A 24,252-nucleotide genomic window follows, 5' to 3' on the forward strand; every position below is an offset into this window, starting at 1 on the left:
GGGGGAGGGAGGTTCTGGCAGGCCAGCTGGCATCTACAGTAAGGTATGCAGTACATTTAATCATCTAAGGATGCAAACCCCCCTCAGATAGAGGACACCTCCAGAATGCCAGTGTTTTGCAGGAGTGATACAGGTACATACTGAGGAATTTAGGCTGCACACGTAAAGTGGATTAAAACACTGTTGCTCCCCTGTGACAAATCCACTTGGAAAAACAACAACAGACTTTTTGTGGTCAGGAGACTGATGGAGAAATGCATTTAAAACTGTGGAATGAAAGAATGATCAATATCATCCATAGTAGGCCTTGTTGGGCATCTGCCGAGGCCCACGCCCCTTGCAATTGGGCCACTGCCATTCATGGGATCTTCCTGGTCTTGCAACTTTCTCTCTAGAAAAAAATAAATCACTGCCTCTCATTCTGGGACAGAGCTAAAAGAGCTTTGCAAAATCTGTCCTCACGCTGCAGTGGATGGAGTTTTGCATTTATTTAACTCCGTTTATGAATCATTTCCCATAAAATATCTCAAAGCCATTTCATACACACAATCAGCAAGCTCCCCGTACAAAATTTCATATATAACAAGTACAAACACTTTCCTGTGCAAAAATCATTTCAAATTCAGTACAGACATCGAAGGCTCTTCAGTGTCACATGGAAGGCCTGAGCCCCTATCTGTGTTGTAGCTTCTTCCTTCTGGCTTTTTTTTTTTTAGTTCAGTAGGCTAACTTCTCCCATTGTTTAGTTGGAGAGATTTTTTTTTTTTAAAGAAAAGAAGCGGGGAGGGAGATGAAACACACCCTTGGCATTTTGCATGACACCTCCCATTAAGCTGTGTGGGAGTGGGCTCCTCCCAGAGGCCGAACTAACTGATGTGAGGCATCTTTGTATCCTCCAGCCCATCATCACATCAGCCTCCAGTCCTCTCTGCTGACAGCTCAAAGGCAGACCCTGCCACTTGTTGCTCCTCAGCCTCTACGCTTCTTTGACTCTTGCAGCAACCCTCAGCCACCTTATTCTCTTAAGCTGCTGGGTTGCCTGGCTCCCCGGCCCGGAGGAGAATCATGGTTGCCACCTGCTTGCACCTCACGGGATTTGTGGCTAGCTTTGTCGGCTGGATTAGCTTGATTGTGGCAACCTCCACCAATGACTGGGTCGTGACTTGCGGCTATACCATCACCACCTGCAGGAAGATGGATGAGCTGGGGTCCAAAGGGCTGTGGGCAGACTGTGTCATGGCAACGGGCCTCTATCACTGCAAGCCGCTGGTGGACATCCTCATATTGCCAGGTATGGGCTATCCAAAAACTCCCAAGGGCTGCTTGGGACTTTAGGGCAGATTGAAATCAACAGTGAGGCTCCGATGGCTATTTGGTTGCATTCATGTGCAAGGTGCTTTTACAGAGTAACAAGCAAAAAAATCGAAAAGTCTCTGTCCCAAGGATCTTACAATCCACTGCTGGGAAAATAACAGGGACTGGAGGGAAGGAGGATGGGAGGAGAAAGTTAAGCATTCAGGGAAGTTAAGAAAGTTAAGTTCTACGAAATGGGGGAAGTATGTGCAGGTATATTGACTTTGGTAAGTGCAAAATCTGGCTAAGAAATTATTAGCTTTTTTAAAAAAAGAGAGTGTTGCTTGGGTTCAGCTTTTGCTGAAAGTTTGACCAGGCAGCACTGGTCTTTAACCTTGTATGTTGTGGTTAGGGAAATGCACTCTGTGCATGCTCAGGCAAGCAGACGGTTATTATTTTGCAGAAGTGGGAAATCTTGGAAACTCCACAGACGAAAGATGGATCAGCATATTCTTTTACCACCAAACCCCACCCTGGTTCTTACAGTTCAGTCCCAAGTATACACAAATATGCTTTAAATTCCACTGAATTCAGTGGGAGTAATGATCAAATAAGGTTCCTCACATCTGGATGCTGATAGGGGCCTCTCCAGGTTTAATTTAGTGGGTATGGATGGTTGAATTCAAACTGAGGGCTTCTGAGCTTGCGCTCTGTGCTATTACGATGGTAGAAGATATTTAAATGTCTGCAGATGAGCAAATACTGGTTTTGCTCTTTTTTGTTATATTTACGTGCATGCTGCTTTGACATTCTTTCTTAAACCGATTGGTAGGAGAGACAAAGGAGAGGGCTGCTTCTTCACACAGCTCGCAATGCATTTATGCAACTTGCAGCCACAAGGTGGTGGTGACGGTTGCAAGCTTAGGAATCTTTAAGAGGAGATCAGACAAAATTCACAAAGGGTTAGAGAAGGGTTGTGGTGGATCAGTGAGAGAACATGCCGCGTACACAAAACGTCCCAGGTTCAATTGTGCAAAATGAAGCCCTTGTACAAGGCTTCCACCAAAGGGGTTCGTTCAGGACAGAACATCTGTTTTGCATGCAGAAGGCCTCAAATCTAATCCCTAGCATCTCCAGGCAAAGCTTGGAGAAATCCCTGGTTGATACACTGGGAGCTACTGTCACTGAGGCAATACTGAGCTAGCTAGTAAAGGTAAAGGGACCCCTGACCATTAGGTCCAGTTGTGACCGACTCTGGGGTTGCAGCGCTCATCTTGCTTTATTGGCCGAGGGAGCTGGGTGTACAGCTTCCGGGTCATGTGGCCAGCATGACTAAGCCGCTTCTGGCGAACCAGAGCAGCACACGGAAACGCCATTTACCTTCCCGCTGGAGCGGTACCTATTTATCTACTTGCACTTTGATGTGCTTTCGAACTGCTAGGTTGGCAGGAGCAGGGACTGAGCAACGGGAGCTCACCCCGTTGCGGGGATTCGAACTGCCAACCTTCTGATCGGCAAGTCCTAGGCTCTGTGGTTTAACCCACAGCGCCACCCACGTCCCTGAGCTAGCTAGACCAGTGGTCTAATTCAGTATAAGTCTGCTTGCTGCTGACTGACTACCTGTCTTAAGGCTGATATGCAATCTTAAAGTTCAGAGGCACAATGCTCTGAAGAATATGAGCTTACGGGGAGCAACAATGGGAGAGGCCTGCTTCTTGGTTTCCAGGGGGCATTGGACTGGCCACTGTGAAATAGGATGCTGGACACGGCCAGCCTTTGGTCTGATCCAGAAGGCCTTTTCTTATAATCATACTTTTTTTGCTGTGCTGATAATGGATAGGATTAGTGTGATGAGCATGAGCCACCTACTATAAGCTCAAAGACGAGGGGAGGTTTGAATCAGAGACCTTTTGGTTTCACACTGTTACCCCCTGCATGCTGTAAGCTCTCATGGGTGGGCAACTTGTAGGCCTAGAATACAATATGAGGAGCCTATCTGTGCAGGGACTCATGCAGATCATCACTGTGTTAAAGGTTCCTTGCAATGCTTGCATGCTAGTGGAGTGTTCGAAAGAATATAAGAAGACTGCTTCTGGGTCTAATCAATGGTCTGGCTTCATGTGTTTCCCAGTAGGTATGAAGATGGCTCTGGGAAGCTCACAAGCAGTCTATGAATGCCTTAGCCCTCTCCTGCTGTTGTTTCCTAGCAATTGGCACTTAGAGTGCCCCTGAAGCTGGGAATCCCACATTGCTCTCATGACCAGCATCGCAGCATCATTTAAGTTGTGTACAGAGGCTCCTTGCACACTCAGTGTTCCTCTTTGCCAGTCTCTAGTTTGCTTACACGATAGGGCACACAGGTTGACTGCTTAACGTTCACCCAGTGTAAATGTCAGCAGAGGAAGTGTGGTCCATGATGAATCAGAAGACCATGGGTCAAAGGATGCCTCCTGTTGCACTGTCCTTTGTTGCTTTCCAAACTGTGTGTCTGGCTACGGTGTGTCACACGAATGTTCCCCATGCTCCTCCCGGGGCTGGAAAGGGTTTAGTTGAACCTCCAGTTTCCTAGTAAAACTGGATTACTGTGTCGTGAAATGAGACATGTCCAAAAAGGTGTGTCACCAGCATGAAAAGTTTGGAAAGCTCTGTTCTGGGCCTTGTGGTTTTATGCTTGCTTCCCATAGGGAGCTGATTGGCTGCTGTGAGAACAGGCTTGATTGGTCAGTGGACTGATCTAGCAGGCTCTTCTTATGTCCTTAAGCATCTTCTCTGTGATTTTTTTTTTTAATAACGCCTAATATAAATGCTTTTTGCTTTCTTTTCTTTTTTTTAAAGGCAGTTGTTGGCCTTCATTGACAACATTGCTGTAGCAGTGGATCAGACCAAAGGCCCATCTGGGCCAGAATTCTGTTCTCACAGTGGCCAACCAGATGCCCGTGGGATGACCACAACAACACTCTCCCCACTTGTGATTCCCAGCAACCATTAATGGCCTTATCCTCCACAATTTTTTCTAAGCTCCTTTTAAAGCTATCCAGGTCTGTGGCCACCACCACATCTTGTGAAGAGGTACCAGGGTCAAGCCAGGACATTTTGCTGGTTGAAGGAAAAAAAGAAAATGGCGCTCCCCCTTCACTTTCTCTTCTTCTGCAGTCCTCACCACAACCACACACACACACACACACACACACACACACAGCTGCCTCTTCGCAGTGGTAGGGGAGTAGAAGGAGGCCAGGGAGGAGTGGGTGGGGGTTGGCAGGGGGAATGGATTTCTTGGATCTGCTGCCTGAGGCGGTTGCCTCACCTTGCCTCATGGCTGGCCCAGTTCTGAGAAGTAGTTTGTTTTGTCTATCCTGATTCTTCCAACATTCAGCTTCATTGGATAGCTCTGGGTTCTGGTATTATGCCTTCACAATGCTACTTGTGGACCTCTCAGATGAATCTGCTTGGCCACTGTAGGATACAGAATGTTGGACTAGATGGAACTTTGCTCTGATCCAGAAGGGCTTTCCTTTCAAAATACCAGGTTTTCCTCTAGCCGTTCTCACTGCATCTGTTCTGGCCTAGACTTCATTCAGGCTCCAGAATTTTTAATTTCAAGAGCATACTCATGCATACTTTAGCTGTTTCTCCAGCTATAGCTGTTCCTGGATACGGCCTCCCCCTTTCACAGTCAAGTAACTTTTTGTTTGGACTACTATAATTTGTTTGACACGGTGCTACCCATGAAGACAATATGGAGGCTACCACTGGTGCAAAATACAGCAGCCAGAGCTTTACATTAGTCCTAAAAAAATAATAATCTACTTGCTGCCTATTTATCACCAAGTCCAATTCAGAGTTTTAGGTTTGAGAATTTGAGTTTTAGGTTTGACTTACACAGGCCTCACCAGCTTAGAACTCATCTACCTGAAGAAGCACTGTAGTTAACAAACCCCTCACCCCATTCTGTTTTGCCTGGGCTCTGAGATCATCTGAAGGGGTCCTATTAGTAATATCACCACTGAGTGGCAGGGCCAGTGCATTTCGTTGCCTTAGCATCCAAGATGTGTGTTTTTTTATATATCTGAGGCAGAAAATCCCACAAGTGCCTCTGCAAGTGCCTTGGACGTAAAAATACAACAATAACAAATTACATTTTCACTGCCCTTTCATGACATCCAAAATCTGCTGGCTGAGGCAGCTACCTCACTCTGCCTAATGGTAGGGACAGCCCTGCTGGGTGATATTCTGTGGTTTGCAGGAGGGTCTTATTGGCAATGATACCTCAGTTTTGGTCCACCATCCCTCAGACAATGTGGTGGGCCGGACTATATTTTGAAAAAAAAATATAAATGGAACAAATTTCTATGCCCCACAAATAACCCAGAGATGCATTTTAAATAAAAGGACACATTCTACTCATGTAAAAACACACTGATTCCCGGGCTGTCCACAGGCCTTAGGTTGCCTACCCTTATTCCAGACCTTTGAGTGATGAGATCGTTTGACCTACAGTGGTACCTCGGGTTAAGAGCTTAATTCGTTTGGAGGTCTGTTCTTAACCTGAAACTGTTCTTAACCTGAAGTACCACTTTAGCTAATGGGGCCTCCTGCTGCTGCCGAGCCACCACCGCCCGATTTCTGTTCTCATCCTGAAGCAAAGTTCTTAACCTGAGGTACTATTTCTGGGTTAGAGGAGTCTGTAACCTGAAGCGTCTGTAACCTGAAGCATCTGTAACCTGAGGTACCACTGTATTTGCATTATACAGATAGGTGTGTAAGTTTTCCTCATTAAATTATTAAGAGTAATAGTTTGGCTTATCTGTTTTACATGTTGTTACCCATCCCCTTTTGATGAAATTGGAATAGGTAAATAAAAGCCAAGTCCCCTTGTCCCCAGTCTCTCTCTCTCTCTATAGTGCTCTCATGCTAGTGGAGACAACATTTTCAGAGTAAAAATAATACTGGCTCCATACACACCAGGCATTTAAAGAATCCTCCCTCACATATCCTAGGAACTGTAGTTTGCTAAGGGTGCTGGGAATTGTAACTGTGTGGGGATGAAGCTACAGTTCCCAGGATTCAGAGCAGGCTTCCTCAACCTCGGCCCTCCAGATGTTTTTGGCCTACAACTCCCATGATCCCTAGCTAGCAGGACCAGTGGTCAGGGATGATAGGAATTGTAGTCTCAAAACATCTGGAGGGCTGAGGTTGAAGAAGCCTGATTGTGTTTGTGTGTGTGCGCGCGCGCTTTACCGTAAATATATTGTATGTAGCCATTGTGGCTTGAGTGCTGGGAAAATGTAGCATCGCTGCAGTAGAATGTCTGGATACACGCAGCCCAGGCTTTGGATCTCTTGCAGGTCATGAGTAACAGTTGCACTTCTGCTGTGCAGAAAGCGAATTGTCTCGAAATACTCTTAGGAGAGTTTGAAAAGTCAAAATTCCAGTCTTTGTTTTCTCGTGGACACACCTGTGGAGAGCTTGTTGTTTCGTTTGCTTCAGAAGCAGAATATTACACACACACACCAGCTTTTTTTTTTTTGAGGCCCCTCGTGCATCACCAAGAAAAGAGCGCAGCAGATTTGCATAAAATTTGCATATGCAACTTAGACACACAGATTCACATTAATAAATAATTGTCATAAATTGAAACGCAATGCACCTCATTATAGTGGTGGAGCAGATGCCTAAATCCAGATGCTATTTGCTGATGGACAACTTCAAGGCCCCTACTTGCCCTTCTGAGGGTTTTTTAGCTTCGTGTGAAGCAATCATTTAAAGCGTGTGAGATCCCCCCTCCCAAATCCTGGTAACTGCAGCTTACCCCTCACGGAGCTACAATTCCCAGCACCCTCAACAAACTACAGTTCCCAGGATTCTTTTGTAGGGGGAGTTATGCCCTTTAAATGAACAGCATGTGTGCAGCCTAAACCTTCAAACCATACTTGAACTGATCAGCCCTTCAAACAGGAGTCCTTCAACTAGAGGGCTGTGCTCTGCAAAGGAGGACACATGCCCATTACTCAAAGGGCAAGGATGAGAGGAAGGGGCGTGCATGCATTCCTCTGTGTAAACGGATAGCCGTCTGGATAAGGCATCTGAACTGTCTCCAGGTTTTCAGATCTCCTGTATGAATATACCTTACTGCATCTTGTAGGAGGCACCTGAGTTCTGAACGCTTTTTCCTTCTGGCAGGGTACGTCCAGGCATGTCGGGCTCTGATGATTGCAGCCTCTGTTTTGGGACTGCCAGCTGTGTTCCTTCTGGTGACTGTCCTGCCTTGCATCCGGATGGGCAACGAACCTGGCGTGGCCAAGTACCGGCGCTCCCAGCTGGGAGGAATCCTGCTAATACTCTTGGGTAAGATATGGGCACAGCCTGGCTCATTCACTTGCCAGTGACGCCAACCTAATCTGCAAAAGGCCACGTTTTCCAACTGGGGGATGCAGTAGTATTTCAAGGTATCCTAAAGGAAAGCCTGAGTTTGTAAGAACCTGGGGAGAAAGATAAGGACTTTGTAAACATTAGAGAATGCAGGCTCTCAGAATGACCTAGAGGGTCCATTTTTTAAAAAACGGAGGCTGCAAAACAGTACACACTAAGGCAGCCTCCCCTAAGCCAGTGCTCTCCAGATGTTGCTGGACTACAGTTTCCATAATCACTGAGCACTATCCACGCTAGCTGGGGCTGATGGGATTTGTAGTCTGGGGTTGCCAGACCTGCAGGACTGACCTGCAGTCTTCCAGGTGGCAGAAGAAGGGCCTGAATCTCCAGGTGGAAGAAAGTGCCTTAAATTTGTTTGTTTGTTGAGAAGACTACATGTGCAGCTTGCAAGCTTCAGCCTGGCTGAAGCCAGCCTCAAATTATTGCATAGACTCTCTAAAGCAGCAGTTCTCAACCTGTGGGTCCCCAGAGGTTGTTGGACTACAACTCCCATCATCCCTGAGCTCTGGCCCTTGCTAGCTAGGGGTGATGGGAGTTGTAGTTCAACAACATCTGGGCACCCACAAGTTGAGAAAGGCTTCTCTAAAGGGAGGGAGGGTCCTGCCCTCCTTGCTCCCTGTCCATAGTCGCCTACTTGTTATCAGAGGCCCAGAATCCACATTCCTTTGTAAGAAAATATGAAATAACGTAAAACCATTTTTGCAGGCAAAAAACAAAAACAAACAATGTGTGGGGGGGGTGACAAGAAATTTTCTGCACTGGGGTACCACCTGACCTTCCTACGCCTCTGCTCCCCAATTAACCTCCATCTCCAGGGCTCAGTGATGGGAGGGAAATCAGAGGAATATCACCAGGGGCTGCTCCCAAATCTCACTTTGGGGCCTTGAAATCTCAGGGTCTGAGATACTCCTGACTTCTCAACCCTATTGTAGCCCACATCTTGATGACAGCAGATTGGGGGAGGCTGCAGGAAGGCTTATTACTATTCCCCTGCCCTATCCCAGGAGCAGCTAACATTTTGCAAACAGAGTGCAAAGGCCTGGTTCACAGCTGTGGACCTTGCTGCTATAAAACCCTGGAGAGGGAGACTTGTCCCTGTGTGCCCTCCACAGCTCTGCTCAGTGTGGGGTGCTCCCCTGGCAGTGACTTGGAGCATCTCTCAGTCCAGTCTATGTTTCCCCCCCTTCCAGTGGGGTGGAAGACCCAGTCAGTATCACCCTGATAACAATGAGCTCCACAGTCTTCTCCAGCACCTGCATATTCTCAAGGCCTCCTCATCTCTTAACAACAGGCCTCGGTGTCTTGTTTTCATCCGCTTGTTTAGCTGAGGGGGAGGTGGGAGGCGGCTGAGGAGAGAGTTGCCTCTTTGTGCCGTCCTGCCCTGAGGTCGGCTCTCTCCCTGTGGCAGCCAGAGCTGACATCATGCCTTATTTATAGCAGGCGCTCTGTGCGGTTCCCCCCAACACACCAGAGAGGCTAAGCGGAGACGTGTCCAGCTGCAGTAGAGGCTTCGAGTTGTCTGCAAGCCACACCATGTAGGCAATAAAGCCTAAAGAGTGGTAGGAATTGTCAGGCAAAAACTGGTGGACTGGTTTCTTGCTGTGTCTTGGAGAGATGGACCTAGGGTAGTGCAAAGTGCAACGCAGATTGAGGAGAACATCAGAAATAAACAGGGCTTGGCAGGCCCATAGTTAATGGGGGGCTGCCCCCTAAATGTTATTTGCCCCCCCCAATTTTCTTTCACAAACAAATACTTAAACAAGCAAACAAGCAAGCAAGCAAGCAAGCATGCAGGAAAGCCTATGTTCGAAAGGTCCTATTGCCATGCTTTTTCCACCTCCTTCCTCCTGCTGAGGGAAAAAATTCCTGGACTAGATAACCCATGTGGTTCCTTCCAACTTTGCAATTCCATGATATAGTTGTCTCTTAAGCCAATAGGTACTATGCATTCTCAATGTCTGCATATCCCTGCCTATTGATAGCAAGCAGGCAACTTCACTGTATTCTTTTCTGTGTCTGCTTAAAAACATTCTTGTTTAGGCAAGCCTACCCAGAGGCTTAGAAATGCTGGTGGGAATTTTAATTTTTCAGTATTTTAATTTTTGGTATATCTTTAAGTATTGTAATTTTTTCTTGGATTTCATTGCTTTATCTTTTTGTAAACTGCTTTGAGGTGGTGGACTGTCCTTCCTTGGAGGTTTTAAAGCAAAGGCTGGATGGCCATCCCTCATGCACAGACGAACTAGTTGAGATTCCTGCATTGCAGGGGGTTGGACTAGATGACCCTGGGGAACCCTTCCAACTCAACAGTTCTATGATCCAATGAGGCATCAATTAGTCATTGCTTGTACTGAGCTAAATGGACTCATGGTCTTAACAGTGCAAGGCAGGTTCCTTGGTTCCTATGTGACTGTGTGCTTCTACTTTTGTTTTAAGCCATGCTGGCTGCTGTGCGAATGGCAAAGAGCACAGCATATTAAATATTTAGATAGTGGCAGCCTCCTAACCACGGTTGGGAGATCCGGCAGCAGTGCATCTGCTCCAGGCCACAGCAGAAGACAGCAGGCAACGCAGAATAGCTGTTGGCAGCTTGCCAGGAAAATAGCAAGCTCTGATCTTCCAGCTGATTTAATGACAGCTGAAAACAGAGGTTGACAATCATAGCAGAGGTGCCCACCCTTCCATCCTGCTTGATGGTTTTTAAAATGCCCCCTGTAACCCTGTTTGCTCATCATATCTGACAGCATACTGGAGTTTTAATATCCCAAATGAGTCTGGAAACAGAGAAAAGAATTTTCAAAGTGCTTTAGGCAGTGTGGAATGTTTTTTAAATGGTTTGGAAAACCACAATATGATTGATCAAAGGCAGCAATGAGGCATAAACAAATGTGCAGTAAGGCAGGGGGTAACCAATGTGGTACCACCCAGATATTTTGGACTACTACTAATAATATTTTATTTATATCCTGCCCTCCCCAGCCGAAGCTGGGCTCAGAGCGGCTAACAATAGTAAAATAATACAGCATTCTAAAATAAATTCATTATAAAATCAGTTCAAATCAAATTAATGGCAACCATTGGGCTAGAGTTCTGTGAGGATTACCAAAGGAAGGGTTCAGACTGTGCCTTAGCCAAAGGCCTGGTGGAACAGCTCTGTCTTGCAGGCCATGCGGAAAGATGTCAAATTCCTCAGGGCCCTAGCCTCTTGTGACAGAGCGTTCCACCAGATTGGAGCCACAGCCGAAAAAGCCCTGGCTCTGGTTGAGGCCAGCCTAACCTCCCTGTGGCCAGGGACCTCCAGGATGTTTTTGTTTGAAGACCATAAGGTCCTCCGTGGGACATACCAGGAGAGGCGGTCCCGTAGGTACAAGGATCCTAAGCCGTATAGGACTACAGCTTCCATCAGCCCCAGCAAGCATTGTCAAGGATGATGGGAGTTGTAGTCCCCAACATCTGGAAGCCACCATTTTGGTCACCCCCAGTCACTTCCAGCAATTCTTCTGCAAGCTTTTTTGTAGGGGTTTTCCTTTGCGTTCAACAAGCTTTCTTCTCAAACAGACACATTTTTTGGGGGGAAATTTGAATGTGAAAAAGATACCTTTAATGGGTTTTGAAGATTAAAAGCCTTTCCACAACAGAGAAATAAAATACGTTCTAGAATATCTAGAGAACAGATATCTAGGCATGTCTGATCAGTGCAAGGATCTCCACTCGTGCAATAGGACTGCCCTCTCCTCTCCCGTGTGCCCCATGTCCTCCCCAAATCCTGCTCTGAAGTGTTGGGGAAAACCCAGAACGGATTTAAGGGGTGTATAGGGCATGCAAACCCTATACGTGAGCAAGGTGAGTGAGAACTAGTGTGTTCATTTCCACCCCTCATGCCAGCAGCTCAGTTGCCAAAAGTGGCTTTCTGGATGGGATGGAGCTGCTTTGCTTGCTTCCCAGCAGCAGGGGGCTTGCTGCTGGTTCCCAGGAGGGAAAGGGGGAGGGGAGGTTGGTGTGGTGTAAACATGCTGGCAAGAGCACTTGGTTGGCTCTGCCCTGTGTTTGCACAGCGCTGACCTCCCTGCAGCCTCTCCCTCCTGTGAGCCACACAATGATGCACCTGCCAGGATGCAGCAGAGCAGTTCTGCCTCACATTGCCCTCCAGTTCATGCTTCCAGGACCTCGTGACAACATTTCTTCATGCCATTGGTGCCAACATGCACCACAGCTGCTGCTTCCTTCCCAGCACCATCTCCTAGGCCATCTAGGCAACAACAGACCCTCTAAATGTCCCTGTTTCCCAGGGACAGTCCTGGATTTACAGAAGCCGTCTGGGTTTCTGATTTGATCCTGGAATGTCCCGTTTTTCCTTAGGACGTCCCTATTTCCATCGGGAAAATGTTGGAGGGTTTGGGTGCCTGCTCTTCTGCTCCTCCACCTGATAAAATTGTTGTGATGCTCACAGCAGTTCCTCCAACTTGCAAAAGTGCCCAAAGGCCCACTAAGGCTGGTGTCCCCTTACCTGATGCAACCCACTCTCACATGGTAATAGCCGCCGCCATTTTGTGTCACATTCTCCCACCGGCTAAATAGTGTGTTTGTTGCTTTTAAACCGAACTTTTGTCCCTGTTTTCTTTTCTCCATTCCCTCCCTCTCTCTCTGTTGTGTAACCTCAGCACTTTGACACTGCCTCAAGACATCTTTCGATGTGGTCTCTGGAACAAATGTAGCTGTACCAAAGTTTTGTTGTTATTTGACTGATTTCTCAGGGACCAAATCCAGCGCCGCTCTCTTCCATAGGAAATAAAAGTATTGCCCGGTTTGATGATTCTCAGATGTGGAAGCCGTTTTCTTTCCCTCTTAAAAAGCGTGGTTTTTAAGATGCATATTATCTTTTGAGGGTCTTATTGCCTTTGATTCCTGTGGCTTAAACAGGAAGTGAAGGTATTAGGCCAGGCCCTGGAAGACTTAAAAGGAAACCATTCCCATCCCTGAATCACTACATGAGGAACATCTAATATTTGGAATACTGTGCACAGTTTGGGTTACCCCATATCTTTCTCCAAGGGGTGATCCACCTATTTTAGTGTACTAATTTGATCTACTGTTTTGTGATGTATTTTCTGTTTGTTTCACGGATGCAATTTTATTGTTGATTTTGTGCTGCACATTTCTGTGACCCTTTCCTTAATGTTGGCGGGAGATAATTTTTTGCAAATAAATGAAAGCAACCCTATCTCAGCGCAGATATCACAGAAAAGAACGATTAAAATTATTACATGTTTGCATGATGTTCTGTGCTCTCTGCTGAACAATGACCATCTTTCTCTTTCCTTTCCCCCCAAATATTTCCCCAGCTCTGTGTGGCGTTGTGGCTACGATTTGGTTCCCCGTGAGTGCTCACCGTGAAACCATGATCATGAGCTTTGGATATTCCCTTTACACGGGCTGGATTGGGTCTGCTCTTTGCCTTTTTGGCGGTTGCATCATTGTCTGCTGCTCGGGTGACGCGGAAACATTTGGCCAGAACCGTTTCTACTATGGGTCAGGATCCAGCTCCCCAACCCATGCTAAAAGCGCCCATGTATAAATGATCCTGAGACTTCCTGCGCCTTTATCACCAAATGTTTCAAAACGGGTGGATGGGTTTTCTTTGTGCTCCAGGTGTTGCGCTTGCTTGCATCTTTGCGCAAAGGTTGACCACATCCCTTGCAGAAGATTCAAAGAAACAGTGTGATATTTCTTAAGCAATAAACTCTACCGGTTTGCCTTAATAGAAACCTGTAGCAAAAATAAATAAATGACGAGGTCAGCCCTTATAAAAGTCTCACTGCCCAAGGCTTATATATTCACTGTTGAAACATTAAGTTTTCTCCTCTTTCCTCCTTCTCCCTCAGTCTAGGAAGGTAGTTAACAAATACCCAGCTGGATTGTTTGAATTGCCAGTCTTTTTCTCAGAAAAAGTGACCAACTACTTCCTTTCCCAACTCCCCCAGATCCAAGGTCATCCTTTGGGGGAAAGTTACAACGAAAGGGAGAGGAAGACACCGTACTTTCCCATCTGCACAAATGTTTTCTTTTTCACGAGATTAGGGAGTAATCTCTTTGCTTTCTCGGCAAAAGTTTTCAAGGAATTTGATCACTTTAGTAACAGTGTTTTTGTCTAAACGCATCAGTATGAAGGAGATGAAGCGAAAAGTTTCTAATTGCAAGGTAAATAACAGTTGTACATAGCCTTAAAATACATGCGGTGGGGCTGCTCCCCGCAACCTCCCCTTCTTTTGTACAGGTTTGTTGCTAAATGTAGTTTATTTTTATTTTTTACTTTGTTCCAATTAATTTGTATTCTGACATGCACTATTGAAGTGGAACTTATCTTAAAAAATTACTATAATCTATCAGTTGCCAGTTCTGTGAAAAAATCCAATGAATACTGATGATGCTTTGGTCTTTAAGTGAAATACTGTAAAATACACAGAAATAAATGTTGAAATTACTAGTTTATTTTCTTCTCCTTGTGCTTGTGGCTCTCTTATTGCCCTGTGTTGTTTTCACTCCGTCTTTCTAGTAGATCTGAATGTGTGTGTTGTATAGCCATATATATATATATATATATATGTGTGTGTGTGTAGGAATAATGATGATAACACAAACAAGAGCATCCCAAGGCACCTTAAAGACTAGCAAATTTAGTGTGACATACGTTTTAATGGACCCTGAGATTCTGACCAGTTTGAACATTTGACCAAGTGAGGGATAGCCATCAAAGCCAATGCTCCAGTGAATTTGCTAGTCTTTAAGGTGGCTCTTTACTGGTTTTACTGCAATGAGCATAACTGCTTCTCTGGAATTTGTAATTCTAATAGCTAAATTATATAATAAATTGAAACTCATACCATCTTCCTTGTGCACAGTTAAGTAACCAAATCTCATTGATTTTAGTGTTCGCTACAGGATGCAGATGACTTATGTCACCCAAGTCGGCTGAAAAATCTCATTTCATTTCACTTTTAATTTGTATACCGCCTTTCTATATTACTATACACAAGACAGTTTGCAGCAACAAAATATGCAGCAAAGAACACCTTATAATAATCTGATCCAATACAAAAAGTCATGATAAAACATAACTTTAAAATGGAACAATTTGATGTCAAAAACGGTAATATCTTGTATCAAATAAAGTAAGATGCAGAGTTTAAGATAGGCACATTGGCACTGGGTATATTGGCACTGAATTGCCTTTTGCAATCAAGCAGATTCCGAACAAAATGCATGTTTTGTCACTCACTGTAATTTGTTGTGTCAATTTCATATTGTTTTCTCATTCTCCTTCTCCCTCTTGACACAATGTTCACAATGTGAACTATCATTCCACAGATCCTTGGCAGAACATTTGTGCGCATTACATCATAGGCTCCGCGTACAGTTACTTGCTTTATGCCCCGTAAAGAAACAATAAGCGCTGCCATTGTGAGATGTGGGCGCCACAATGGAATGTGTAACACACAGATGTGCAGCTTTGTGAAAACTGGCCTGAGATTGTGGACGGTGTTGTTTTTATGCATGCTGCTCTCTGCTGAATGGATCCCATTCAGATGGCTGGGATGGGGCTGAGCCAAAGCTGTAACGGGACGCATAAGCCGCAAAGTAGCTTGGGAATAATGGAAGCTCCATCTCTGATCATAGACAAATTTCAGAGGGCAATTGGAGCAAGAGACTCCACAGCTGGAATTCATTGACAAATTTGATTGCATTTGTTGATGGCTTCAGCAAGGAGCATATGCAGATCTCTTCTTTCTCACATGGCAGGGCTGTGTTGTTTTTTTGGATATTGCATCCAAGTTTAGTGCTCCAACAAGAGTTTCACATGCACATGCAATGTTAACAGCAAGCGTTTGGATTCTGTTAAATGTTCAGACTCGGTGTGTTTCATATTTCCGTTATTTTACTAACCTGGCTTATCTTCCAGTATACTTTAATGTGTATATGAAAAGCACCTGTGGTCTTGAACCAGGTATTTTAGATGAAAGGGAAAGGTGCTCCCCTGAGCTTTCCTGAAGGGAATACTACTGGGCTGGCCTGCTCTCTGCTGGAGTTCAGCACTACCTTTTTGGATCCCTGGAGGGCAGTACTGAGCTAACAGCTCAATAGGGGTCAGGTGATATAAGGCACCAATAGCGTTCCACCTAGTCATATAAAGCTGCTAACTCTGAGTTGCTGCTCTGCCTGACCAACAAAATGTTCGGTTACAGGTGTTCTCAAACAGCCTGAGCCTTCTCAACTTACAGTTTGATTACCTGATAGTATAGGTGCAGAAATGCGCAAAACCTTCCCTCTGCAACGTGACATGAGGTGGTAAAATGAGCAGTGGCTTCTCTAGACATCCCAGCCAGTGTGACATAGTGAGCTGAGTGCCAGACTAAGACTGGGGAGACCTTGCTTCAAAACTCCATTAAGCCAAGAAGTGGACTGGGTCACATTAAGAAACTGAGGTAGCTCAGTTGGTTAGAGCATGGTGCTGATAATGTCAAGGTCGCAGGTTTGATCCCCATATGGGACAACTGCATATTCTTGCATTGCAGGGGGTGGATGAGACTGGGGACCTTGGGGTCCCTTCCATCTCTACGGTTCTATGATACTAAGATTGAACAAATACTCTCTCTGCCTATCCTACCTCACAGGATGTTGGTGAGGATAAAAGAGTGAATGAGATACTTTGCAAGGCATCCTGAGCTCCTTGGAGGAAGGGTGTCCCATGGCCCAACTACACCTTGGCCTGTGAAATGGAGACTGGACCAAACAGAGTATCCCCTTCTAATTTGCCCTTCTCCTCCCACGACCTTTCTGCTGCTAAAGTCTTTGTTTTCCTTGGCTGCCTCCACCAAACAGCCTATGCTTCTTTGTGTCTCCTTGAGAAGACCTCAAGGTAGTGTGGAGTTTGGCTTTTAAGCATGCACTGGGGTAAAACCACAGGCAAAGGAAGAGTACAAGAATGAACATCACTGGCAGATTTCACAATGGACAAAATATGGGGGCAAGCAAGAGTACCACTTTAAACTTTCCGAACAATTAAATATAATCCTACAGTCAGTATTCAAAAAATATGCAAAGTATTTTCCACACACTAATGGCGTGGATTTTATTTGCACTATTCTCATTGCTACTTCTCTTGTTGACTGTCTTTGTTAGGCTCCCCTCCCACCAGCCATTTCTCTCCAATGTCTGAGTTTATTTCTGATAATGGGAGCCTCACTGAGGGAATAGGCCCATCGCCTGATCTCAAGGCATGCAATATGGGAACCTTGCTGAAGCCAGACAGGTTTGGGTGTGGTCAGTGGCTGGATGGGAGCCTTGATATAACTGCAGTAAATGAAGAAGTAGAAGTGATGTTGGGGTACAGGCGGCAGATAGGGAAGCAAAGATTCAGCACAACTCACAGTATTGGCCTCCAAATTGGACCTCCACCCCCAACTGTACACATCAAAGGTTACCATCCCCTGATCATTGGCTATGCTCATGTTTTCAAGTCAGATCAGAGCTAGGTTTTTAGGGTGGGGTGTGGAGAATACATTGACACAATATTTCTCATGACACCACAGCATTGATGTGGATTGTGGCTAATTCTGTGTGGACACAGCTTCACAAACCAGTGGTGGGAGCACACTGAATGAAGAGTAAGTGGGAGTGTACACACAGCCTGCATCACATCTGATGCCCTCTGGCACAATGGGTCTGTGCATCTGGCTACTAACCAGAAGGCTGATGGTTTGAGCCCACCCAGGGATGGTTGTGGGCAGGGGTCCCTTCCAATTCTACAATTCTATGATTCCTCCTTCCAGATAGCGATCTACATTTTATCACTCTCCCACACCTAGCAGGACAATGCTGATGGGCAGCTTACCAAGCGATAGCATGCACATTGCAGGAACTTGCCACCTGGTATACAGATCATTGGTAGAGCGGACTCTCCCATGGCTCCTGCCTTGAATAAACAGGACATTGACTCTTCTGCCTTTGAATTGTCCTCCTCTGGGTTCTTGGGTGCAACATCCACATGCCATGTAAACTCTGTGTTGTGGAAGTTTATGGATTGTCCATGCCTGATGTATGCATAGGGGGGTGGCATGGGAGTGAGGATAATAGCATTCTCTACCGCAACAAAAGCTGACCGCACAAGGGTGGTACTGTGTTCGGCAGGCTATAAATAGTGGCTAGCAGTAGGTCACATGGCTACCCCCAAAAGCTATGTAAAGGTTTAGCAGCCTGATGGGATCACTGAGAGGCATTGTCTTTGGGCAAGAAGCTCCCTTGCTCTCCAAGTGGGTGATGGAGGAGGGGCAGAGTCACAAATGCCAATGGTTTCAGCAGCAGCAGCAGCACCTCCTCCTCCTCCTCCTCCTCCCCTCCCCCACCCTCCAAGCCACTAATGGTGCTAGGCAGGAGTGACTCTTACGCACTGTCTGTAGCTTCAGCTGTGGATACTCTGGAGAAGGAAGACATTCCACGGAGTTTGTTGGCCTCGGAGAAGATGAAATACAAAGGGGGACATTGTTATCAGCTATGAGGTCAGCTACTGCCGGTGAAAGAGCATGGAGTCAAATTTGCATCGAACGTAATGTGCGACTTTAAATCTTGCAAGCTGCCGCACCAGCAGAAGCAGAACCAGTTCGAATGATGGGTTCTTTTCAGCATAAAAGGCACGCCACGATCTTAATTATGCCGTTGCTTCGTGGTTCTTATTTCTTTGGGACGAGATGTGCCCACCAAAGGGTAGGAAATTGCATTTGCAATCTGCAACATGGCCTCGCTTACCATGTAGAGCTCAGAGTTTTGAGAAGGCAGAAAGACTGAGAAGATTGACTCAGTGCACATTCACAGCATACATTTAAAGTGCTATGATACCAGCCATGGTTTCCCCCAAAGAATTCTGGGAGCTGTAGTTTGTTAAGGGTGATGAGATTTGTTAGAAAACACCCCTCCCAGAGCTACAGCTGCCAGAATGGTTTAATCCCTCTTTCCAGGGTTTATGGAAATTCCTTCCCACAGGTGTGTCACTGGGCACCTTCACTGTACAGCTTTCATCATATGTTGAAGAATAATAAGTAGAGTTGGAAGTAATAATAAGTAGAGTTGGAAGCGACCATGAGGGTCAACTGGTCCACCCCACTGCAATGCATGAAACTTTTGCCCAACATAGGGCTTGAATCCAAAACCTTGAGTTTCACCCTGTACCTACTGAGCTATGTTTCTGGGAACACCTCTTTGCCCTGGCGTGTGACACCCTAAGGCCCTGAGTTTTTGAGACCCGCCCTATTCCTTCTTCTCACCTTCCTTGGATGTTTTAAAGCAGTGGTTGGATAGTTATCTGTCATGTATGATGTAGCTGAGATCCCTGCATTGCAGGAGGTCGGAATAGATAATCCTTCCAACTCTGCAGTTCTATGATTCCTGTGACCAATATAAGCCACCTTCTATTTTCTAAATTGCGAATGCAGAATTTTATGTTGTTGTAACCCACTTTTGGACCTGCTGGTGAAGGGATAATGATGAATAGCAATCTAAGTTCTCCAGTTGCCAGCCCTTCTGTAGCCGAGACAGCAGCAGGCACAAGAGGGGAGGTATCAACAGGCTTGGGAGAACCCTGCAGGTGTGTGGAAGTAGAAAATATATTTGGGAGGGAAGCTCCAGGAACTGCCCAAGTTAAGGGAAGCTTGAACATGCCCATTGGACACAGAATGTCACCTGACTATTGGAGGGAGAATGAGAATACAGTGGTACCTCAGGCTAAGTACTTACGTAATTCGTTCCGGAGGTCTGTACTTAACCTGAAACTGTTCTTAACCTGAAGCACCACTTTAGTTAAAGGGGCCTCCTGCTGCTGCTGCGACGCTGGAGCCCGATTTCTGTTCTCATCCTGAAGCAAAGTTCTTAACCTGAAGCACTATTTATGGGTTAGCGGAGTCTGTAACCTGAAGCGTATGTAACCTGAGGTACCACTGTATATGGGAAATGGTTGGAGGGGCAAGGAATGGAATGAAGTGATCCTGGAAAAAGGGCATAGCTGAACAGGAACACTGCAGCATTTTGTTGTAGGTTCTGTTTTTCAAACCATTCCCAAAGATCCTTTGAGCTATGTCAGTTAAACTATTAAAAATTTGATACCAGTTTAATGTAGGCAGAGAGAGAGAGAGAAAGAGAGAATAAAAAGTAGACAGAGGATGACAGAAATGCCCCTAAAACTCAGTCAGCAGTCATTTCCCCCCATGTTTTATTGTGTAAACGAACAACTATCCACCCCCCACAACAATGCAAATAAATTCCAAAATCAGCCCATTTCAACTGTTTCTCTACAAAGGATTCCCTCCCACCCAAGCTCTTAAGGCAAAATTTGTTTACATTTAATTCATTTTAGCATTGAAAAATATCAGACCTTCAGATACTGGCAAGTTAAACATATATTTGTATATTTCAGCATAGAGGCTGTGGGATTTCTTCCCGCCTCCCCTCTTTTTTTTGGTTTAATATTTCATTTAAAAGGTATGGACAGTTCAATTGACATGTTTTTTTCCTCTCTGGCTTTCTTTATAAACCCCTGTTTTTTATTTTTGTAAATATAAAGGCACACAATGAAGCTTTATGCATCTATTAAAATATACACATTTGGTAAATTTAGATTTCTTTTCCATGTGTCAGTAAGTCAACATATTTATATTTATATATATTATATAATAGTCAACAACACAATCATTCTCAAAATAAAGGTCACTCCATTAAGATATCTGCATAAACTTTCGTCATGACACACCACAAAAGCCCATTGCATAGTGCACCAATGGGGTTCAGGAACCACAAAAAAACAAATAAGTCAGAGAACAAACATGTTGTTTCCCTTTTAAACAAATACATCAATTTCATACCAGAACTGTAGAGAATTGTTACAGCAGGAAATGCTGCCTGCAAAAAAATAAATAAAACACAGTTGCAACTTGGACAATCTAGAAACCAAATGAAATGAAAGCAAGAAAGATCTGAATGTTGAACACAAATGCCATTGTTACGTCTACACACACACACACGCACACACAGTGACAGTCTTTTGCAGCAACAAAGCTTGAGTGCAGGGCCTTGTAATAACATAATTGTAGTGGCCCCCTCTTCCAGTCCACTTGTACCCTTTGCAGATACAAGGGCTTCACAAGCTCTCAAGGGCCTTCCATTTGCTTTCATAGAGGGAACAGCTTGGAATGTGCAAAAGGTTGCATGCGTCGAGTTACTGTTCATTTCTTGGGATGTGTGGAGCCCTGTCCATCCGGGTTGTGGAAGCTGTGGGCTCCAGATGCTGTTTCAACTACAACTCCCATCATCCCTGACTGGTTGCCCCATAGAGGCAGGGGCTGCTGGGAGCTGTAGGCAAACAACATCTGGGAGCTCCAAAGTTTCCCATCCCTAGTTAAAACTCCTGAGGGCCATTCAGCTCTCATGGGCCTGTTTGCACACAGGCCGACGCACTGCTTGATTTCTTGTCACTTAGCCGCTGAACATGTGAAATGACTCCATCGCAAAGCATGATTTGAGACTGAGCTGAGGTGGAATTTCCACCCGTGCTGTTTGGCCAGCGATAGCTGATGCTCTGAGTTAACTGAGGTACGTATCAACAGTACACTTTCACGATTTCCTTCCAGAAAGAGCAGGATAGGTGCATCAAGATGTAGCTATGTTAGTTTCACCCAAAACCATGGCCTTGTTGTTGTGTCTTTAATAGCTGCAAACGGGGCTCCACCCCCCCAGGTGGAACTCGAACTCAGTTCTGGCACCTCTCAGGTGGGCGCCCTTGCCATTATAAGAGAACACTCAAATTGGCTTCCATCTGTACAGTGATGTCACAACAAGCTGCATTCTAATATCTCCAAATGTTTTTTTCATTCTCTTGAAAACACTGCATTCCAACCCTCACCTCACCCCACCCCCCGCCCCAAACCAATCTCCTATTTTATCATGCAGGAAAAATGTCCACTGTGTACATGCTGTGGTTGGTTGGGAGACTTATGGTCCTTCATGTGTACCTGGTCAGCACCTCCCATCCCACTTGGGTGTCTTTGGGTCAGTCGCTGCCTCATCCTAACCTGCCACGCAGGGTTGTGAGGATAAAACAAAGAGAGAGGAAAGTGTGTATGCCACACCTGGGATAGAAATGCACTCAATAAACGAATGATTCCCTGACCAGTGGCCATGCTGTTTGGAACTGATGGGAGTTGCGAGTTCAACAATATCTAGAGGGCCGCAGGTTCGCCACCCTGATTTATACCGAAGACGCTGTGGCAGCAAGAAAACACATTTCAGGCTTATCACAGGAACAGGAAATGTGTATCCACTGGATGATTTCCATTTAATAATAATAATAATAATACATTTTATTTATACCCCGCCCTCCCTGGCTAGAGCCAGGCCAATAAAATTATAGTAAAAACATAATAGGAAAAAAACCAATTTAAAATACAGGTTAAAATGTAATTTTAAATGCAGCCTCATTTTAAAAGTAGCCCATAGATCAAAACCATAAGGGGAGGGAAACATAAGGGTCAGACTGAGTCCAAACCAGGCGGAACAGTTGTGTCTTGCAGGCCCTGCAGAAAGATGTCAAGTCCTGCAGGGCCCTAGTCTCTTGTGACAGAGCGTTCCACCAAGTCGGGGCCAGTACTGAAAAGGCCCTGGCCCTCCTTGCAACCTGGGACCTCCAAAATGTTGTCATTTGTGGACCTTAAGGTTCTCCGCGGGGCATACCAGGAGAGGCGGTCCTGTAGGTAATCACATCTCAAATTTTAAAAGGCAGTGTCTAATAGAGGTTTACCCTTCCAATGTGCTTTTGCTGCTCATTTCATTTGGGCTTCCGTGGGACAAATTCCCAATGAATTTCTTGTCAGGGGTGGATTTATGGGTGTGGAAACAGGGGGCGCTGAGCCAAGAGGGCACCATCTTTGAGAAGGAGCCGGAAGGCTCTGACAGGGTCTTAGAATGCTCCAGCCTCCTTCCCAAGGCCTAGTTAGCGCTTTTCCAGCTTTGGAAAAGACGTCAGAGGGCTCCCAAAAACCAAGTTGACAATAAAAATTCCCAGTCAAAACATCCATTAGTCCTGGGATGAAAATTTCCATTGGCGCCAACGGACACTTTTCATCTGGGGTCAAAGCGACTGAGGTGAGGGAAAGGAAAGGAGGTTAACCCCCTTTTCCACACACTATGGTTTTGATCCTGGTTGGGATCCATAACTACTTGAATTTTAAGAAGCTTTAGGTATGTTAAATGTACTTGCACAATTAACATCACATCTGGTGGCTCTGCATCCCAACAGAAAAATCGGCACTCAGATATTTTGCTATGGCGTGAATCCAATCTGAATTTGTGCCCTCCTGGTACAAGAAAGATCAGAGAGCTGAATTTTAGAAATGTTGTGTATCATTGTGATTATACAAAAGAATAAAAAAACCAGGTTTTGAACTGCGTATGTTTCTCTCTTCTGAAATAAAAAACATTCGCGTTATTAACATGAACAGGGTTTGTGTTGAAGCAGAACTGGAGTGCCCTTGACTGCAGTATAGGCTTTCTTGCTCCATTAAGGGGGCGAGTCCTTCTCTTCAGTATTCCCACTATAGCAGTCTGATCATTATAACTGTTACTGAGCAGGAGTGTGAAAAACACACCAAAACACACCTGAACCAGGTGAGCTAAATTTCATCTCCATTCTGACATTTGGTTTGGCTTGTTATGAGTTCCATGATCCCTACAAACATAATCCCTCATGTGTATGTTGTGGGTTAACTTTGATTTCCTGGTATATGAAGGCACTCACCTAGATTATGATATAAACATTACAAACAACAACAGCCCTGCACTACTTTCCTCCCTGCCCCTTTTTAAAGGAAAAATGTTGCCAGTGCATCATGATTTCGCAAGAAGTGACATAAAATGGGTAAAGATTTTATTTATTTATTTCTACATTTAGAACATGCTTTCAGGGTGTCTGGGAATTTTGCTTCCTTTTGTTCTATGAAAGAAGGTCATACAGGACCTTCTTTCTCCTCTAGGGAAAGGGTGAGGAACCTGTGGTCTTGTGGAAGGTGTTTGACTCCAACTCCCATCAGCCCCAGCTGGCATGGCCAATGGAAACTGGAGTCCAACAACATCTTGAGGACTACAGGTTCTTCATCACTCCTCCAAGGTTTCATTCTCTGAGCTAAAAGAGTAGGATCCTTTGGGAATGGACAACAGCTCAGTAGTAGGCTGCTGCAACCAGGGAAAAGCTTGGCAGAAGAATACAGTAAATGGCACAAATCCCAAAGCCCTTCCTTATTCCTTAGGAAATGTTTATTTTGAGAATTCTTTCTCGTGGTTTTTGCTTTATATGAGCCTCAGCCAAGGGCCACCACCTCTCCTCTTCTTGACCCCGTGGCCACCACTGAGCACTCCATGTGGCTCCAGACCATTTTAGAATCCTACCTATGCAGTATTTGTACAGAACTCTGTGCACACTTGGCTGCGAGTGCT

At 45.3% G+C, this 24,252-nt stretch overlaps 1 protein-coding gene across 1 annotated transcript; it reads left to right on the forward strand.

Annotated features, from left to right (window-relative positions):
* Positions 1-891: 891 nt before the first annotated feature.
* Positions 892-14,214, forward strand: CLDN11 (claudin 11). Its single transcript, XM_053390537.1, has 3 exons — positions 892-1,291; positions 7,477-7,641; positions 13,068-14,214. Exons 1-3 carry the CDS (start codon positions 1,066-1,068, stop codon positions 13,298-13,300), a joined length of 624 nt encoding a protein of 207 aa, XP_053246512.1. The 5' UTR covers positions 892-1,065; the 3' UTR covers positions 13,301-14,214.
* The last annotated feature ends 10,038 nt before the right edge of the window (positions 14,215-24,252 follow it).

Source organism: Podarcis raffonei, chromosome 5 (genome assembly GCF_027172205.1).
Source record: "Podarcis raffonei isolate rPodRaf1 chromosome 5, rPodRaf1.pri, whole genome shotgun sequence".
Lineage (NCBI taxonomy): Eukaryota > Metazoa > Chordata > Lepidosauria > Squamata > Lacertidae > Podarcis > Podarcis raffonei.

What these genes read in the sequence shown, in the direction of transcription:
- CLDN11 (XM_053390537.1), top strand. Translation starts at nt 1,066, where the DNA reads ATGGTTGCCACCTGCTTGCACCTCACGGGATTTGTGGCTAGCTTTGTC. An exon ending in GGACATCCTCATATTGCCAG is followed by an intron (nt 1,292 to 7,476) that starts GTATGGGCTATC and finishes TCCTTCTGGCAG; the next exon opens with GGTACGTCCAGGCATGTCGG. An exon ending in AATCCTGCTAATACTCTTGG is followed by an intron (nt 7,642 to 13,067) that starts GTAAGATATGGG and finishes ATATTTCCCCAG; the next exon opens with CTCTGTGTGGCGTTGTGGCT.